The 21,031-nt window shown below is 48.1% G+C and overlaps 1 protein-coding gene across 1 annotated transcript in view; it reads right to left on the reverse strand.

Annotated features, from left to right (window-relative positions):
- Positions 1-21,031, reverse strand: part of LOC140411521 (MAM domain-containing glycosylphosphatidylinositol anchor protein 1-like) — a gene marked incomplete at its 5' end in the record, with an annotated part of 470,308 nt that overhangs the window by 262,471 nt on the left and 186,806 nt on the right. Inside the window, one exon of the mRNA XM_072500607.1 lies at positions 6,291-6,423. Coding sequence (XP_072356708.1) covers positions 6,291-6,423 — 133 coding nt within the window. The remainder of the gene's footprint in view (positions 1-6,290; positions 6,424-21,031) is intronic.

The following is a 21,031-nucleotide window of genomic DNA, read 5'->3' on the forward strand; positions in this document are numbered from 1 at the left end:
TCTGGAATGTACTGAGAGTGTGGTTAGGATCTGGAATGTAATGAGAGTGTGGTTAGGATTTGGAAAGTACTGAGTGTGTGGTTAGGATCTGGAATGTACTGAGAGTGTGGTTAGGATCTGGAATGTACTGAGGGTGTGGTTAGGATCTGGAATGCACTGAGTGTGTGGTTAGGATCTGGAATGTACTGAGTGTGTGGTTAGGATCTGGAATGTACTGAGGGTGTGGTTAGGATCTGGAATGTACTGAGAGTGTGGTTAGGGTCTGGAATGTACTGAGAGTGTGGTTAGGATCTGGAATGCACTGAGAGTGTGTTTAGGATCTGGAATGTACTGAGAGTGTGGTTAGGATCTGGAATGCACTGAGAGTGTGGTTAGGATCTGGAATGTACTGAGAGTGTGGTTAGGATCTGGAATGTACTGAGAGTGTGGTTAGGATCTGGAATGCACTGTGAGTGTGGTTAGGATCTGGAATGTACTGAGAGTGTGGTTAGGATCTGGAATGCACTGTGAGTGTGGTTAGGATCTGGAATGTACTGAGAGTGTGGTTAGGATCTGGAATGCACTGAGAGTGTGGTTAGCATCTGGAATGTACTGAGAGTGTGGTTAGGATCTGGAATGTACTGAGAGTGTGGTGAGGATCTGGAATGTACTGAGAGTGTGTTTAGATCCTGGAATGTACTGTCTGAGAGTGTGGTTAGGATCTGGAATGCACTGAGAGTGTGGTGAGGATCTGGAATGTACTGAGAGTGTGGTTAGGATCTGGAATGTACTGAGAGTGTGGTTAGGATCTGGAATGTACTGAGAGTGTATTTCGGATCTGGAATGTACTGTCTGAGAGTGTGGTTAGGATCTGGAATGTACTGAGTGTGTGGTTAGGATCTGGAATGTACTGAGAGTGTGGTTAGGATCTGGAATGTACTGAGAGTGTGGTTAGGATCTGGAATGTACTGAGTGTGTGGTTAAGATCTGGAATGTACTGAGAGTGTAGTTAGGATCTGGAATGCACTGAGAGTGTGGTTAGGATCTGGAATGCACTGAGAGTGTGGTTAGGATCTGGAATGTACTGAGAGTGTGGTTAGGATCTGGAATGCACTGAGAGTGTGGTTAGGATCTGGAATGCACTGAGAGTGTGGTTAGGATCTGGAATGTACTGAGAGTGTGGTTAGGATCTGGAATGTACTGAGAGTGTGGTTAGGATCTGGAATGTACTGAGAGTGTGGTTAGGATCTGGAATGTACTGAGAGTGTGATTAGGATCTGGAATGTACTGAGAGTGTGGTTAGGATCTGGAATGTACTGAGTGTGTGGTTAGGATCTGGAATGTACTGAGAGTGTGGTTAGGATCTGGAATGCACTGAGAGTGTGGTTAGGATCTGGAATGTACTGAGTGTGTGGTTAGCATCTGGAATGTACTGAGAGTGTGGTTAGGGTCTGGAATGTACTGAGAGTGTGGTTAGGGTCTGGAATGTACTGAGAGTGTGGTTAGGATCTGGAATGTACTGAGAGTGTGGTTAGGATCTGGAATGTACTGTCTGAGTGTGTGGTTAAGATCTGGAATGTACTGAGTGTGTGGTTAGGATCTGGAATGTACTGAGTGTGTGGTTAGGATCTGGAATGTACTGTCTGAGAGTGTGGTTAGGATCTGGAATGTACTGAGTGTGTGGTTAGGATCTGGAATGTACTGAGAGTGTGGTTAGGATCTGGAATGTACTGAGAGTGTGGTTAGGATCTGGAATGTACTGAGTGTGTGGTTAGGGTCTGGAATGTACTGAGAGTGTGGTTAGGGTCTGGAATGTACTGAGAGTGTGGTTAGGATCTGGAATGTACTGAGAGTGTGGTTAGGATCTGGAATGTACTGAGAGTGTGGTTAGGATCTGGAATGTACTGTCTGAGAGTGTGGTTAGGATCTGGAATGTACTGAGAGTGTGGTTAGGATCTGGAATGTACTGTCTGAGAGTGTGGTTAGGATCTGGAATGTACTGAGAGTGTGGTTAGGATCTGGAATGTACTGAGAGTGTGGTTAGGATCTGGAATGTACTGTCTGAGAGTGTGGTTAGGATCTGGAATGTACTGAGAGTGTGGTTAGGGTCTGGAATGTACTGAGAGTGTGGTTAGGGTCTGGAATGTACTGAGAGTGTGGTTAGGATCTGGAATGTACTGAGAGTGTGGTTAGGATCTGGAATGTACTGTCTGAGTGTGTGGTTAGGATCTGGAATGTACTGAGTGTGTGGTTAGCATCTGTAATGTACTGAGAGTGTGGTTAGGATCTGGAATGTACTGAGTGTGTGGTTAGGATCTGGAATGTACTGAGAGTGTGGTTAGGATCTGGAATGTACTGAGAGTGTGGTTAGGATCTGGAATGCACTGAGAGTGTGGTTAGGATCTGGAAAGCACTGAGAGTGTGGTTAGGATCTGGAATGTACTGAGAGTGTGGTTAGGATCTGGAATGTAATGAGAGTGTGGTTAGGATCTGGAAAGTACTGAGTGTGTGGTTAGGATCTGGAATGTACTGAGAGTGTGGTTAGGATCTGGAATGTACTGAGGGTGTGGTTAGGATCTGGAATGCACTGAGAGTGTGGTTAGGATCTGGAATGTACTGAGAGTGTGTTTAGGATCTGGAATGCACTGAGAGTGTGGTTAGGATCTGGAATGTACTGAGAGTGTGGTTAGGATCTGGAATGTACTGAGTGTGTGGTTAGGATCTGGAATGTACTGAGTGTGTGGTTAGGATCTGGAATGTACTGAGAGTGTGGTTAGGATCTGGAATGCACTGAGAGTGTGGTTAGCATCTGGAATGTACTGAGAGTGTGGTTAGGATCTGGAATGTACTGAGAGTGTGGTTAGGATCTGGAATGTACTGAGAGTGTGGTTAGGATCTGGAATGCACTGAGAGTGTGGTTAGGATCTGGAATGTACTGAGAGTGTGTTTAGGATCTGGAATGCACTGAGAGTGTGGTTAGGATCTGGAATGTACTGAGAGTGTGGTTAGGATCTGGAATGTACTGAGTGTGTGGTTAGGATCTGGAATGTACTGAGTGTGTGGTTAGGATCTGGAATGTACTGAGAGTGTGGTTAGGATCTGGAATGCACTGAGAGTGTGGTTAGCATCTGGAATGTACTGAGAGTGTGGTTAGGATCTGGAATGTACTGAGAGTGTGGTGAGGATCTGGAATGTACTGAGAGTGTGTTTAGATCCTGGAATGTACTGTCTGAGAGTGTGGTTAGGATCTGGAATGTACTGTCTGAGAGTGTGGTTAGGATCTGGAATGCACTGAGAGTGTGGTGAGGATCTGGAATGTACTGAGAGTGTGGTTAGGATCTGGAATGTACTGAGAGTGTGGTTAGGATCTGGAATGTACTGAGAGTGTATTTAGGATCTGGAATGTACTTTCTGAGAGTGTGGTTAGGATCTGGAATGTACTGAGTGTGTGGTTAGGATCTGGAATGTACTGAGAGTGTGGTTAGGATCTGGAATGTACTGAGAGTGTGGTTAGGATCTGGAATGTACTGAGTGTGTGGTTAAGATCTGGAATGTACTGAGAGTGTGGTTAGGATCTGGAATGTACTGAGTGTGTGGTTAAGATCTGGAATGTACTGAGAGTGTGGTTAGGATCTGGAATGCACTGAGAGTGTGGTTAGGATCTGGAATGCACTGAGAGTGTGGTTAGGATCTGGAATGTACTGAGAGTGTGGTTAGGATCTGGAATGTACTGAGAGTGTGGTTAGGATCTGGAATGTACTGAGAGTGTGGTTAGGATCTGGAATGGACTGAGAGTGTGGTTAGGATCTGGAATGTACTGAGAGTGTGGTTAGGGTCTGGAATGTACTGAGAGTGTGGTTAGGATCTGGAATGTACTGAGTGTGTGGTTAGGATCTGGAATGTACTGAGAGTGTGGTTAGGATCTGGAATGTACTGAGAGTGTATTTAGGATCTGGAATGTACTGTCTGAGAGTGTGGTTAGGATCTGGAATGTACTGAGTGTGTGGTTAGCATCTGGAATGTACTGAGAGTGTGGTTAGGATCTGGAATGTACTGAGAGTGTGGTTAGGGGCTGGAATGTACTGAGAGTGTGGTTAGGTTCTGGAATGTACTGAGAGTCTGGTTAGGTTCTGGAATGTACTGAGAGTGTGGTTAGGGGCTGGAATGTACTGAGTGTGTGGTTAGGATCTGGAATGTACTGAGAGTGTGGTTAGGATCTGGAATGTACTGAGAGTGTGGTTCGGATCTGGAATGTACTGAGAGTGTGGTTAGGATCTGGAATGTACTGTCTGAGTGTGTGGTTAGGATCTGGAATGTACTGAGTGTGTGGTTAGGATCTGGAATGTACTGAGAGTGTGGTTAGGATCTGGAATGTACTGAGAGTGTGGTTAGGATCTGGAATGTACTGAGAGTGTGGTTAGGATCTGGAATGTACTGAGAGTGTGGTTAGGATCTGGAATGTACTGAGAGTGAGGTTAGGATCTGGAATGTACTGTCTGAGAGTGTGGTTAGGATCTGGAATGTACTGAGAGTGTGGTTAGGATCTGGAATGTACTGAGAGTGTGGTTAGGATCTGGAATGTACTGAGAGTGTGGTTAGGATCTGGAATGTACTGAGAGTGTGGTTAGGATCTGGAATGTACTGAGAGTGTGGTTAGGATCTGGAATGTACTGGGAGTGTGGTTAGGATCTGGAATGAACTGAGAGTGTGGTTAGGATCTGGAATGTACTGAGAGTGTGGTTAGGATCTGGAATGTACTGAGAGTGTGGTTAGGATCTGGAATGTACTGAGAGTGTGGTTAGGATCTGGAATGTACTGTCTGAGAGTGTGGTTAGGATCTGGAATGTACTGAGTGTGTGGTTAGGATCTGGAATGTACTGAGAGTGTGGTTAGGATCTGGAATGTACTGAGAGTGTGGTTAGGATCTGGAATGTACTGAGAGTGTGGTTAGGATCTGGAATGTACTGAGAGTGAGGTTAGGATCTGGAATGTACTGAGAGTGTGGTTAGGATCTGGAATGTACTGAGAGTGTGGTTAGGATCTGGAATGTACTGAGTGTGTGGTTAGGATCTGGAATGTACTGAGAGTGTGGTTAGGATCTGGAATGTACTGAGAGTGTGGTTAGGATCTGGAGTGTACTGAGAGTGTGGTTAGGATCTGGAATGTACTGGGAGTGTGGTTAGGATCTGGAATGGACTCAGTGTGTGGTTAGGGTCTGGAATGTACTGAGAGTGTGGTTAGGATCTGGAATGGACTCAGTGTGTGGTTAGGGTCTGGAATGTACTGAGAGTGTGGTTAGGATCTGGAATGTACTGGGAGTGTGGTTAGGATCTGGAATGTACTGAGAGTGTGGTTAGCATCTGGAATGTACTGGGAGTGTGGTTAGGATCTGGAATGTACTGAGTGTGTGGTTAGCATCTGGAATGTACTGAGAGTGTGGTTAGGATCTGGAATGTACTGTCTGAGAGTGTGGTTAGGATCTGGAATGTACTGAGTGTGTGGTTAGGGTCTGGAATGTACTGAGAGTGTGGTTAGGATCTGGAATGTACTGAGTGTGTGGTTAGGATCTGGAATGTACTGAGAGTGTGGTTAGGATCTGGAATGTACTGAGTGTGGTTAGGATCTGGAATGTACTGTCTGAGAGTGTGGTTAGGATCTGGAATGTACTGAGAGTGTGGTTAGGGTCTGGAATGCACTGAGAGTGTGGTTAGGATCTGGAATGTACTGAGAGTGTGGTTAGGATCTGGAATGTACTGAGAGTGTGGTTAGGATCTGGAATGTACTGAGAGTGTGGTTAGGATCTGTAATGTACTGAGAGTGTGGTTAGGGTCTGGAATGTACTGAGAGTGTGGTTAGGATCTGGAATGTACTGAGAGTGTGGTTAGTGTCTGGAATGTACTGAGAGTGTGGTTAGGATCTGGAATGTACTGAGAGTGTGGTGAGGATCTGGAATGTACTGAGAGTGTGGTTAGGATCTGGAATGTACTGTCTGAGAGTGTGGTTAGTGTCTGGAATGTACTGAGAGTGTGGTGAGGATCTGGAATGTACTGTCTGAGAGTGTGGTTAGGATCTGGAATGTATTCTAAGTGTGGTTTATTTCACTCTCTCTCTCTCTCATTCTGCTCTCCTTCACTATTTCTTTCACTCTCTCTCTCTCTTGGCACACGCTTTTTCTCTCTCTCTCTCTCTTTCTCACTCACATTTTCCATTGCTGTGTAGGTTTAATTTGAACAGCGTGTGATTTTAGTGCCGTGGATCATTGCCTCCAATGACACTCCCACTAAAATGCGGAGAGTGAGTCAATCACTGACCTGTGGTATTTTTCAGCAGGAACGACGTGGATTTGTCGGGTATTTCACACACGTTTCTGACTGACACCAGGCAGCTGAAGTTTGCATAATCCCGGGGCCTCAGATCCTTCAGTTTCAAAACTTTTGTTTCACCCTGTCAGCAAAACACGAGTTTTAGTTCATGGTTATGATCCGCAGCATCCAATCTGGATAAATTGCATTCCACTTCAAATATTCACAATAAAATGAATGTCTCTTTGAAAATTGTCTGGGCTAACAAATAGAACTCAAGAGGGAAATATCAATAGGTATTACTTTGAGGTGGTATTAATAAAACCCCTGATTAGAATCATTTTGTTAAACGTTGAAGCGTTGACCTGGGTAGGAAACCGGCTGAGCAGCAGGAGACGGAAGAGGGGATAAACAAAACTGAAAATGTTGGAAAAACTGAGCCTGTGTGGGCAGCATCTGAGGAGAGAGAACCAGAGGCCAGAATCTTCCGACTCTTCATCGAGCCCACAGGGCACTGCTGCACATACCCCAGGCAGGGTGAGCCGAGGGCGATAGTGGCACGATCGGTTCCTGGACAAGGCGAGGCCTTGTGCCTGGGAAGGTGGCGAGATTCGGGTGTATCAGGGCCCGGGGGCAGAGCTGACGAAGAGGAGGGCGAGCTTTAATAAGGTCAAGTCGGCCCTGGACAAGAACGGCGTGAAGTTCGGACTCCTGTACCCGGCTTGCCTTTGGGTGACCTATGGGGTTCGGGAGTTGGTCTTTGGCTCGTCGGAGGAGGCAGCGGGTTTATGAAGGAGAATGGGCGGGCAGGAGAAGGAGGACCGTGAACTTGGATTGAGGAGAACTGAACTATGTTGTGAAAATCTTTGGGTTTCTGTTATGTTGTTCGGATTTTTTTTGTTTTTTCTGCTTTTCGGTTCTGGTTGGGGTTAGGCCGGTTTACTGCGCTTTAAGAGATGTGGGGGGGGGGGCTCTTTGTGTTCGGACCTTGGGAGGGATTGTTTCTTTGATTTTACTTCTTGCCTTTATTTCGACTGTTTGCACTAAGAGCGGGGGGGGAGGGGAATCAGTGGGGGGGGGGGTAGGACGCTGGGCGCCATGGGCGGGGGCTGCCAGGCCAGCTGGGCAGGCTAGTTCACGGAAGCAAAGTGGGGGGGGAGCTGAGGATCGATGTGGGGGAGGTGGGAGTGAGGGGATTGGGCGGGGGGGGTTTGACTGCTGACAGGGAGGGGACTTTCAAAGAGGAGGAGGGTTGATGACGGTAGAGGCCCGAGGGCGGGACAGGGGAAGTGCGGTCCATGGGCCGCAGATTGGCCTAGGAGAGGTTATGGTTGATCGGCAATGGGGGGGTTGCCCCCCGACCAGGTTGATTAGGTGGAATGTTCGGGGACTGCATGGGCCTACCAGGGGCTGGTTTAGCACTGGGCCAAATCGCTGGTTTTGAAGGCAGACCAAGGCAGGCCAGCAGCACGGTTCAATTCCCGTACCAGCCTCCCCGAACAGGCGCCGGAATGTGGCGACTAGGGGCTTTTCACAGTAACTTCATTTGAAGCCTACGTGTGACAATAAGGGATTTTCATTTCATTTTCATTTCATCAAAAGGGCCCGTGTGTTCACACACTTGAGGCAACTGAAGGCGAACGTGGCCATGTTGCAGGAGACACACCTGAAGGTGGGTGACCAGATTCAGGAAGGGATTGGTCGGGCAGGTGTTCCATTCGGGGTTAGACATTAAAGGAGCAGATTGTCCACAGAGAGCAAGACCCTATGTTCTACCCCCCTCTCACTATCCCCCGCTCGCAGCGCCATTGCCAGAGGCTCTATGACCAGGGTAAACAGTAGTGGGGAGTGTGGACGTCCCTTGCCTCGTCCCCTTCACAGACCAAAATATTCTGATCGAACCTGGTTTGTCCTGACATTCGCCACAGTGCCAGAAATGCTGGAGAATGAAAGGTTCAGTGAGAGGGAAGAACTGAGGGAGACAACATTAGTAGAGAAATGGTGCTGGGGAAACTGATGGGATTGACGGTGGATAAATCCCCGGGGCCTGAGAATCTGCATCCCAGAGTGCTTCCGGAGGTGGCTCTGGGAATAGTGGATGTATTGGTGGTCATCTTCCGGGATTCTATAGACTCTGGAGCAGTCCCTGCAGATTGGAGGGTAGCTCACATCACTCCGATATTGAAAAAGGGAGGTAGAGAGAAAGCAGGGAATTATAGACCAGTCAGCCTAACATCGGTAGTGGGGAAAATGCTTGAACCCATCATCAAGGACCTTATAGCGGAACATTTAGAAAGCAGTGGCAGGATCAGTCAGAGTCAGCATGGATTTATGAAGAGAAAATCGTGCTTGACAAATCTGTTGGAATTCTTTGAAGATGTAACCAGTACAGTCGATAAGGGGGAGCCAGACGATGTGGTATATTTGGACTTTCAGAAGGCGTTTGACAAAATCTCACGTAAGAGATTATTGTGCAAGATTAAGGGAGGGTTTAAACTAGTATGGCAGGGGGGTGGGCACGGGAGCAATAGGACAGAAGGTGAGAGAATTGAGGGAGAACTAGGGAATAGGGCCAGTATGGCTCTGAGGCAGAGCAGACAGGGAGAAGTTGCTGAACACAGCGGGTCTGGTGGCCTGAAGCGCATATGTTTTAATGCAGGAAGTATTACGGGTAAGGCAGATGAACTTAGAGCTTGGATTAGTACTTGGAACTATGATGTTGTTGCCATTACAGAGACCTGGTTGAGGGAAGGGCAGGTTTGGCAGCTAAACCTTCCAGCATTTAGATGTTTCAGGCGGGATAGAGGGGGATGTAAAAGGGGAGGCGGAGTTGCGCTACTGGTTCGGGAGAATATCACAGCTGTACTGCGGGAGGACACCTCAGAGGGCAGTGAGGCTATATGGGTAGAGATCAGGAATACGAAGGGTGCAGTCACAATGTTGGGGGTTTACTACAGGCCTCCCAACAGCCAGCGGGAGATAGAGGAGCAGATAGGTAGACAGATTTTGGAAAAGAGTAAAAACAACAGGGTTGTGGTGATGGGAGACTTCAACTTCCCCAATATTGACTGGGACTCACTTAGTGCCAGGGGCTTAGATGGGGCGGAGTTTGTAAGGAGCAGCCAGGAGGGCTTCTTAAAACAATATGTAGACAGTCCAACTAGGGAAGGGGTGGTACTGGACCTGGTATTGGGGAATGAGCCCGGCCAGGTGGTAGATGTTTCAGTAGGGGAGCATTTCGGCAACAGTGACCACAATTCAGTAAGTTTTAAGTACTGGTGCACAAGGATAAGAGTGGTCCTGGGATGAATGTGCTAAATTGGGGGAAGGCTAATTATAACAATATTAGGCGGGAACTGAAGAACATAGATTGGGGGCGGATGTTTGAGGGCAAATCAACATCTGACATGTGGGAGGCTTTCAAGTGTCAGTTGAAAGGAATTCAGGACCGGCATGTTCCTGTGAGGAAGAAGGATAAATACGGCAACTTTCGGGAACCTTGGATAACGAGAGATATTGTAGGCCTCGTCAAAAAGAAAAAGGAGGCATTTGTCAGGGCTAAAAGGCTGGGAACAGACGAAGCCTGCGTGGAATAAAAGGAAAGTAGGAAGGAACTTAAGCAAGGAGTCAGGAGGGCTAGAAGGGGTCACGAAAAGTCATTGGCAAATAGGGTTCAGGAAAATCCCAAGGCTTTTTACACGTACATAAAAAGCAAGAGGGTAGCCAGGGAAAGGGTTGGCCCACTGAAGGATAGGCAAGGGAATCTATGTGTGGAGCCAGAGGAAATGGGCGAGGTACTAAATGAATACTTTGCATCAGTATTCACCAAAGAGAAGGAATTGGTAGATGTTGAGTCTGGAGAAGGGGGTGTAGATAGCCTGGGTCACATTGTGATCCAAAAAGACGAGGTGTTGGGTGTCTTAAAAAATATTAAGGTAGATAGGTCCCCAGGGCCTGATGGGATCTACACCAGAATACTGAAGGAGGCTGGAGAGGAAATTGCTGAGGCCTTGACAGAAATTATTGAATCCTCACTGTCTTCAGGGGATGTCCCGGAGGACTGGAGAATAGCCAATGTTGTTCCTCTGTTTAAGAAGGGTAGCAAGGATAATCCAGGGAACTACAGGCTGGTGAGCCTTACTTCAGTGGTAGGGAAATTACTGGAGAGATTTCTTCGAGACAGGATCTACTCCCATTTGGAAGCAAATGGACGTATTAGTGAGAGGCAGCATGGTTTTATGAAGGGGAGGTCGTGTCTCACTAGAGTTTTTTGAGGTCACAAAGATGATTAATGCAGGTAGGGTTGTCTATATGGACTTCAGTAAGGCATTTGACAAGGTCCCTCATGGTAGACAAGTACAAAAGGTGAAGTCACACGGGATCAGGGGGGAGCTGGCAAGGTGGATACAGAACTGGCTAGGCCATAGAAGGCAGAGAGTAGCAATGGAAGGATGCTTTTCTAATTGGAGGGCTGTGACCAGTGGTGTTCCACAGGGATCAGTGTTGGGACCTTTGCTCTTTGTAGTATATATAAATGATTTGGAGGAAAATGTAACTGGTCTGATTAGTAAGTTTGCAGACGACACAAAGGTTGGTGGAATTGTGGATAGCGATGAGGACTGTCAGAGGATACAGCAGGATTTAGATTGTTTGGACACTTGGGCGGAGAGATGGCAGATGGAGTTTAATCAGGACAAATGTGAGGTAATGCATTTTGGAAGGTCTAATGCAGGTAGGGAATATACAGTGAATGGTAGAACCCTCAAGAGTATTGAAAGTCAAAGAGATCTAGGAGTACAGGTCCACAGGTCATTGAAAGGGGCAACACAGGTGGAGAAGGTAGTCAAGAAGGCATACGGCATGCTTGCCTTCATTGGCCGGGGCATTGAGTATAAGAATTGGCAAGCCATGTTGCAGCTGTATAGAACCTTAGTTAGGCCACTCTTGGAGTATAGTGTTCAATTCTGGTCGCCACATTACCAGAAGGATGTGGAGGCTTCAGAGAGGGTGCAGAAGAGATTTACCAGAATGTTGCCTGGTATGGAGGGCATTAGCTATGAGGAGCGGTTGAATAAACTCGGTTTGTTCTCACTGGAACGAAGGAGGTTGAGGGGAGACCTGATAGAGGTCTACAAAATTATGAGGGGCATAGACAGAGTGGATAGTCAGAGGCTTTTCCCCAGGGTGGAGGGGTCAATTACTAGGGGGCATAGGTTTAAGGTGAGAGGGGCAAGGTTTAGAGTAGATGTACGAGGCAAGTTTTTTACGCAGAGGGTAGTGGGTGCCTGGAACTCGCTGCCGGAGGATGTGGTGGAAGCTGGGACGATAGTGACATTTAAGGGGCATCTTGACAAATACATTAATAGGATGGGAATAGAGGGATACGGACCCAGGAAGTGTAGAAGATTGTAGTTTAGTCGGGCAGCATGGTCGGCACGGGCTTAGAACATTGAACATAGAACAATACAGCGCAGTACAGGCCCTTCGGCCCACGATGTTGCACCAAAACAAAAGCCATCTAACCTACACTATGCGATTATCATCCATATGTTTATCCAATAAACTTTTAAATGCCCTCAATGTTGGTGAGTTCACTACTGTAGCAGGTAGGGCATTCCACGGCCTCACTACTCTTTGCGTAAAGAACCTACCTCTGACCTCTGTCCTATATCTATTACCCCTCAGTTTAAAGTTATGTCCCCTCGTGCTAGCCATTTCCATCCGCGGGAGAAGGCTCTCACTGTCCACCCTATCCAACCCCCTGATCATTTTGCATGCCTCTATTAAGTCTCCTCTTAACCTTCTTCTCTCCAACGAAAACAACCTCAAGTCCATCAGCCTTTCCTCATAAGATTTTCCCTCCATACCAGGCAACATCCTGGTAAATCTCCTCTGCACCCGCTCCAAAGCCTCCACGTCCTTCCTATAATGCGGTGACCAGAACTGTACGCAATACTCCAAATGCGGCCGTACCAGAGTTCTGTACAGCTGCAACATGACCTCCCGACTCCGGAACTCAATCCCTCTACCAATAAAGGCCAACACTCCATAGGCCTTCTTCACAACCCTATCAACCTGGGTGGCAACTTTCAGGGATCTATGTACATGGACACCTAGATCCCTCTGCTCATCGACACTTTCAAGAACTTTTCCATTAGCCAAATATTCCGCATTCCTGTTATTCCTTCCAAAGTGAATCACCTCACACTTGTCTACATTAAACTCAATTTGCCACCTCTCAGCCCAGTTCTGCAGCTTATCTATATCCTTCTGTAACCTGCTACATCCTTCCACACTATCGACAACACCACCGACTTTAGTATCGTCTGCAAATTTACTCACCCACCCTTCTGCGCCTTCCTCTAGGTCATTGATAAAAATGACAAACAGCAACGGCCCCAGAACAGATCCTTGTGGTACTCCACTTGTGACTGTACTCCATTCTGAACATTTCCCATCAACCACCACCCTCTGTCTTCTTTCAGCTAGCCAATTTCTGATCCACATCTCTAAATCACCCTCAATCCCCAGCCTCCGTATTTTTTGCAAGAGCCTACCGTGGGGAACCTTATCAAACGCTTGGAGGGCCGAAGGGCCTGTTCCTGTGCTGTACGTTTCTTTGTTCTTTGTTCTTTGTTCTAAAGCGCATGGGATTGGGGGAAATGTATTGAGGTGGATAGAAAACTGGTTGGCAGAGAGGAAACGAGTCGGGATTAATGGGTCCTTTTCAAATTGGCAGGCAGTAACCAGTGGGGTACCACAGGGATCGGTGTTGGGACCCCAGCTATTCACAATATATATTAATGATTTGGATGAGGGAACAAAATGTAACATCTCAAAGTTTGCAGATGATACCAAGTTAGGCATGAGGGTGAATTGTGACGAGGATGCAGGGATCCTACAGCAAGATCTGGACAGGTTGGGCGAGTGGGCAAATCAATGGCGGATGCAGTATAATTTGGATAAGTGTGAGGTTATTCACTTTGGAAGCAAAAACAGGAAGGCAGATTACTACCTGAATGGGTGTAAATTGGGAGAGGGGAGTGTGCAGCGGGACCTGGGTGTCCTTGTGCACCAGTCGCTGAAGGTAAGCTGCAGGTGCAGCAGGCGGTAAAGAAGGCTAATGGTATGTTGGCCTTCATTGCGAGAGGTTTCGAGTACAGGAGCAGGGATGTGTTGCTGCAATTGTACAGGGCCTTGGTGAGGCCACACCTGGAGTATTGTGGGCAGTTTTGGTCTCCTTCTCTGAGGAAGGATGTTCTTGCTGTGGAGGGAGAGCAGCGAAGGTTTACCAGACTGATTCCAGGGATGGCGGGACTGACGTACGAGGAGAGATTGACTCGGTTGGGATTGTTCTCGCTGGAGCTCAGTAGAATGAGGGGGATCTCATAGAGACTATAAAATTCTAACAGGACTGGACAGGGTCGATGCAGGAAGGATGTTCCCGATGGTGGGTGTGTCCAGAACCAGGAGTCACAGTCTGAGGATTCAGGGTAAACCATTTTGGACAGAGATAAGGGGCAAAATTCTCCCGAAACGGCGCGATGTCCGCCAACTGGCGCCCAAAATGGCGCCAGTCAGACGGGCATCGCGCCGCCCCAAAGGTGCGGAATGCTCCGCATGTTTGGGGGCCGAGCCCCAACCTTGAGGGGCTAGGCCGACGCCGGAGGAATTTCCGCCCCACCAGCTGGCGGAAAAGGCCTTTGTTGCCCCGCCAGCTGGCGCGGAAATTACATCTCGGGGCGGCGCATGCGCGGGAGCGTCAGCGGCCGCTGACAGTTTCCCACGCATGCGCAGTGGAGGGAGTCTCTTCCGCCTCCGCCATGGTGGAAACCGTGGCGGAGGCGGAAGGGGAAGAGTGCCCCCACGGCACAGGCCCGCCCGCGGATCGGTGGGCCCCGATCGCAGGCCAGGCCACCGTGGGGGCACCCCCCGGGGCCAGATCGCCCCGCGCCCCCCCCAGGACCCCGGAGCCTGCCCAGGCCGCCTTGTCCCGCCGGAAAAGGTAGGTGGTTTAATCCACGCCGGCGGGACAGGCAATTTATCGGCGGGACTTCGGCCCATCCGGGCCGGAGAATCGCGGGTGGGGGGGCCCGCCAACCGGCGCGGCGCGATTCCCGCCCCCGCCGAATCTCCGGTGCCGGAGACTTCGGCAACCAGCAGGGGCGGGATTCACGGCAGCACCCGGCAATTCTCCGACCCGGCGGGGGGCTCAGAGAATGACGCCCGAGGAGACATTTCTTCACACAGAGAGCGGTGAGCCTGTGGAATTCATCACCACAGGAAGTAGTTGATGCTAAAACTTTGAATCTATTCAAGAGGCGGCTGGATATAGCCCTTGGGGAGAATGGGATCGAAGGCTATGGGGAGAAAGCAGGATTAGGCTACTGAGTTGGATGATCAGCCATGATGGTGATGAATGGCGGAGCGGGCTCGAAGGGCCGAAAGGCCTCCTCCTGCTCCGAGCTTCTATGTATCTATGTATATATGAGTCTGTACCGGCCCTTGGAAAGAGCGCCCCACTTAATCCCACACCCTATCCCCGTAACCCCGTAACCCAGTAACCCCACCTAACCTATTTTTAGGACACGAAGGGAAATTTTAGCATTGCCAATCCACCTAACCTGCACATCTTTGGACTGTGGGAGGAAACCGGAGCACCCGGAGGAAACCCACGCACACACGGGGAGAAGGTGCAGACTCCGCACAGACAGTGACCCAGCGGGGAATGGAACCTGGGACCCTGGAGCTGTGAAGCAACTGTGCTAACCACTGTGCTACCGTGCCACCTTGTGCCCATGAAGGAGGTTATCTAGGATTCCAATCAGATCTTGACCAATTGGGCCAGTGGGCCAATGGAGTTTAATTTGGATAAATGTGAGGTGATGCGTTTTGGTCGATCGAATCGGGGCAGGACCTACTCAGTTAATGGTATGGCGTTGGGGAGAGTTACAGAACAAAGAGATCTAGGGGTACAGGTTCATAGCTCCTTGAAGGTGGAGTCGCAGGTGGATAGGGTGGTGAAGAAGGCATTCGGCATGCTTGGTTTCATTGGTCAGAACATTGAATACAGGAGTTGGGACGTCTTGTTGAAGTTGTACCAGACATTGCTGAGACCACACATGGAATACTGTGTTCAGTTCTGGTCACTCTATTATAGGAAGGATATTGTTAAACTAGAAATAGTCTAGAAGAGATTTACGAGGATGTTCCCGGGACTTGATGGTCTGAGTTATAAGGAGAGGCTGGATAGACTTGGACTTTTTTCCCTGGAGCGTAGGAGGCTTAGGGGTGATCTTATCGAGGTCTATAAAATAATGAGGGGCATCGATAAGGTAGATAGTCAACATCTTGTCCCAAAGGTAGAGGATTCTAGAACTAGAGGGCATAGGTTTAAGGTGAGAGGGGAGAGATTCAGAAGGGCCCAGAGGGGACATTTCTTCACACAGAGGGTGGTGAGTGTCTGGAACGAGCTGCCAGAGGTAGTGGTAGAGGCGGGTACAATCTTGTCCTTTAAAAAGCAGTTAGACAGTTCCATGGGCAGGGTGGGTATAGAGGGATATGGGCCAAATGTGGGCAAGTGGGACTAGCTTAGTGAGAGAAACTGGGCGGCATCGACAAGCTGGGCCGAAGGGCCGGTTTTAATTTAATTTAATAATGTTTATTCACACAAGTAGGCTCACATTAACACTGCAATGAAGTTACTGTGAAAAGCCCCTGGTCGCCACATTCTTTTGGGACTGTGGGAGGAAACCGGAGCACCCGGAGGAAACCCACGCAGACACGGGGAGAACGTGCAGACTCCGCACAGACAGTGACCCAAGCCGGGAATCGAACCTGGACCTTGGCGCAGTGAAGTAACAGTGCTAACCACTGTGTTTCCTTACTGCGAATATTTTTCGTCAGTATTCACTCAGGAAAAAGATAATGTTGTGGAGGAGAATGCTGAGCCCCAGGCTAATAGAATAGATGGCATTGAGGTACGTAGGGAAGAAGTGTTGGCAATTCTGGACAGGCTGAAAATAGATAAGTCCCCGGGACCTGATGGGATTTATCCTAGGATTCTCTGGGAGGCCAAGGAAGAGATTGCTGGACCTTTGGCTTTGATTTTTATGTCATCATTGGCTACAGGAATAGTGCCAGAGGACTGGAGGACAGCAAATGTGGTCCCTTTGTTCAAAAAGGGGAGCAGAGACAACCCCGGCAACTATAGACCGGTGAGCCTCACGTCTGTAGTGGGTAAAGTCTTGGAGGGGATTATAAGAGACAAGATTTATAATCATCTAGATAGGAATAATATGATCAGGGATAGTCAGCATGGCTTTGGAAAGGGTAGGTCATGCCTCACAAACCTTACTGAGTTCTTTGAGAAGGTGACTGAACAGGTAGACGAGGGTAGAGCAGTTGATGTGGTGTATATGGATTTCAGCAAAGCGTTTGATAAGGTAGGCTATTGCAAAAAATACGGAGGCTGGGGATTGAGGGTGATTTAGAGATGTGGATCAGAAATTGGCTAGCTGAAAGAAGACAGAGGGTGGTGGTTGATGGGAAATGTTCAGAATGGAGTACAGTCACAAGTGGAGTACCACAAGGATCTGTTCTGGGGCCGTTGCTGTTTGTCATTTTTATCAATGACCTAGAGGAAGGCGCAGAAGGGTGGGTGAGTAAATTTGCAGACGATACTAAAGTCGGTGGTGTTGTCGATAGTGTGGAAGGATGTAGCAGGTTACAGAGGGATATAGATAAGCTGCAGAGCTGGGCTGAGAGGTGGCAAATGGAGTTTAATGTAGAGAAGTGTGAGGTGATTCACTTTGGAAGGAATAACAGGAATGCGGAATATTTGGCTAATGGTAAAGTTCTTGAAAGTGTGGATGAGCAGAGGGGTCTAGGTGTCCATGTACATAGATCCCTGAAAGTTGCCACCCAGGTTGATAGGGTTGTGAAGAAGGCCTATGGAGTGTTGGCCTTTATTGGTAGAGGGATTGAGTTCCGGAGTCGGGAACAGAGTTCTGTACAGCTGCAACATGACCTCCCGACTCCGGAACTCAATCCCTCTACCAATAAAGGCCAACACTCCATAGGCCTTCTTCACAACCCTATCAACCTGGGTGGCAACTTTCAGGGATCTATGTACATGGACACCTAGATCCCTCTGCTCATCCACACTTTCAAGAACTTTACCATTAGCCAAATATTCCGCATTCCTGTTATTCCTTCCAAAGTGAATCACCCCACACTTCTCTACATTAAACTCCATTTGCCACCTCTCGGCCCAGCTCTGCAGCTTATCTATATCCCTCTGTAATCTGCTACATCCTTCCACACTATCGACAACACCACCGACTTTAGTATCGTCTGCAAATTTACTCACCCACCCTTCTGCGCCTTCCTCTAGGTCATTGATAAAAATGACAAACAGCAACGGCCCCAGAACAGATCCTTGTGGTACTCCACTTGTGACTGTACTCCATTCTGAACATTTCCCATCAACCACCACCCTCTGTCTTCTTTCAGCTAGCCAATTTCTGATCCACATCTCTAAATCACCCTCAATCCCCAGCCTCCGTATTTTTTGCAATAGCCTACCGTGGGGAACCTTATCAAACGCTTTGCTGAAATCCATATACACCACATCAACTGCTCTACCCTCGTCTACCTGTTCAGTCACCTTCTCAAAGAACTCAATAAGGTTTGTGAGGCATGACCTACCCTTCACAAAGCCATGCTGACTATCCCTGATCATATTATTCCTATCTAGATGATTATAAATCTTGTCTCTTATAATCCCCTCCAAGACTTTACCCACTACAGACGTGAGGCTCACCGGTCTATAGTTGCCGGGGTTGTCTCTGCTCCCCTTTTTGAACAAAGGGACCACATTTGCTGTCCTCCAGTCCTCTGGCACTATTCCTGTAGCCAATGATGACATAAAAATCAAAGCCAAAGGTCCAGCAATCTCTTCCCTGGCCTCCCAGAGAATCCTAGGATAAATCCCATCAGGTCCCGGGGACTTATCTATTTTCAGCCTGTCCAGAATTGCCAACACCTCTTCCCTACGTACCTCAATGCCATCTATTCTATTAGCCTGGGGCTCAGCATTCTCCTCCACAACATTATCTTTTTCCTGAGTGAATACTGACGAAAAATATTCATTTAGTATCTCGCCTATCTCTTCAGACTCCACACACAATTTCCCATCCCTGTCCTTGACTGGTCCTACTCTTTCCCTAGTCATTCGCTTATTCCTGACATACCTATAGAAAGCTTTTGGGTTTTCCTTGATCCTTCCTGCCAAATACTTCTCATGTCCCCTCCTTGCTCGTCTTAGCTCTCTCTTTAGATCCTTCCTCGCTACCTTGTAACTATCCCTCGCCCCAACCGAAACTTCACACTTCATCTTCACATAGGCCTCCTTCTTCCTCTTAACAAGAGATTCCACTTCCTTGGTAAACCACGGTTCCCTCGCTCGACGCCTTCCTCCCTGTCTGACCGGTACATACTTATCAAGAACACGCAGTAGCTGATCCTTGAACAAGCCCCACTTATCCAGTGTGCCCAACACTTGCAGCCTACTTCTCCACCTTATCCCCCCCAAGTCACGTCTAATGGCATCATAATTGCCCTTCCCCCAGCTATAACTCTTGCCCTGCGGTGTATACTTATCCCTTTCCATCATTAACGTAAACGTCACCGAATTGTGGTCACTGTCCCCAAAGTGCTCTCCTACCTCCAAATCCAACACCTGGCCTGGTTCATTACCCAAAACCAAATCCAACGTGGCATCGCCTCTTGTTGGCCTGTCAACATATTGTTTCAGGAAACCCTCCTGCACACACTGTACAAAAAACGACCCATCTATTGTACTCGAACTATATCTTTTCCAGTCAATATTTGGAAAGTTAAAATCTCCCATAATAACTACCCTGTTACTTTCGCTCATATCCAGAATCATCTTCGCCATCCTTTCCTCTACATCCCTAGAACTATTAGGAGGCCTATAAAAAACTCCCAACAGGGTGACCTCTCCTTTCCTGTTTCTAACTTCAGCCCATACTACCTCGGCAGAAGAGTCCCCATCTAGCATCCTCTCCGCCACCGTAATACTGCTCTTGACTAGCAGCGCCACACCTCCCCCTCTTTTGCCTCCTTCTCTGAGCTTACTAAAACACCTAAACCCCGGAACCTGCAACATCCATTCCTGTCCCTGCTCTATCCATGTCTCATGTTGCCTGGTATGGAGGGAAAATCTTATGAGGAAAGGCTGATGGACTTGAGGTTGTTTTCGTTGCAGAGAAGAAGGTTAAGAGGAGACTTAATAGAGGCATACAAAATGATCAGGGGGTTGGATAGGGTGGACAGTGAGAGCCTTCTCCCGCGGATGGAAATGGCTGGCATGAGGGGACATAACTTTAAACTGAGGGGTAATAGATATAGGACAGAGGTCAGAGGTAGGTTCTTTACGCAAAGAGTAGTGAGGCCATGGAATGCCCTACCTGCTACAGTAGTGAACTCGCCAACATTGAGGGCATTTAAAAGTTTATTGGATAAACATATGGATGATAATGGCATAGTGTAGGTTAGATGGCTTTTGTTTCGGTGCAACATCGTGGGCCGAAGGGCCTGTACTGCGCTGTATTGTTCTATGTTCTAGGGTGGAAGCTGGAGAAGTGGAGCATTGTGAGGTTATCCGTGGGTTTGCGGTAAAGCGTAGTGCTGAGGTGACCGTCCTTGATGGAGACGAGTGTGTCCAAGAATGCAACTGATTTTGGAGAGTAGTCCATGGTGAGCCTGATGGTTGGATGGAACTTATTGATGTCATCGTGGAGTCGTTTCAGTGATTCTTCGCCGTGGGTCCAAAGGACAAAAATGTCATTGATGTATCTGGTGTATAACGTCGGTTTAAGGTCCTGTGCGGTGACCCTTCAGGACACGTGACAACGCAGAATCGGCGAGCAGAAATGTATAGCCAAGTTCCGCACATGAGTGCGGCCTCAACCGGGACCTGGGATTCATGTCGCATTACATTCATCCCCCATCACCTGGCCTGCGAAATCCTACCAACTGTCCTGGCTTGACACAATTAACCTGGGGCTACCCCATCTCTGGATCTGTAAAGATTTAATCACCTGCTAATGCTCGCATTCCAAGCATTGTCTGGCATCTTTGAATTTGTCTATATATATGTTTCTGGAACACACCCCTTCATTCACCTGAGGAAGGAGCAGCGCTCCGAAAGCTAGTGACATCGAAACAAACCTGTTGGACTTTAACCTGGTGTTGTAAGACTTCTTACTGTGCTCACCCCAGTCCAACGCCGGCATCTCCACATCATGGCTGTGCAGAGAGACCTGGGTGTGCTAGTGCATGAGTCGCAAAAAGTTGGTTTACAGGTGATTAAGAAGGCAAATGGAATTTTGTCCTTCATTGCTAGAGGGATGGAGTTTAAGACTAGGGAGGTTCTGCTGCAATTATACAAGGTGTTAGCGAGGCCACACCTGGAGTATTGTGTTCAGTTCTGGTCTCCTTACCTGAGAAAGGACGTACTGGCACTGGAGGGTGTGCAGAGGAGATTCACTAGGTTAATCCCAGAGCTGAAGGGGTTGGATTACGTGGAGAGGTTGAGTAGACTGGGACTGTACTCATTGGAATTTAGAAGGATGCGGGGGGGGATTTTATTGAAACATATAAGATTATGAAGGGAATATATAGGATAGATGCAGGCAGGTTGTTTCCACTGGCGGGTGAAAGCA

This window comes from Scyliorhinus torazame, chromosome 4 (genome assembly GCF_047496885.1).
Source record: "Scyliorhinus torazame isolate Kashiwa2021f chromosome 4, sScyTor2.1, whole genome shotgun sequence".
Taxonomy (NCBI): Eukaryota; Metazoa; Chordata; class Chondrichthyes; order Carcharhiniformes; family Scyliorhinidae; genus Scyliorhinus; species Scyliorhinus torazame.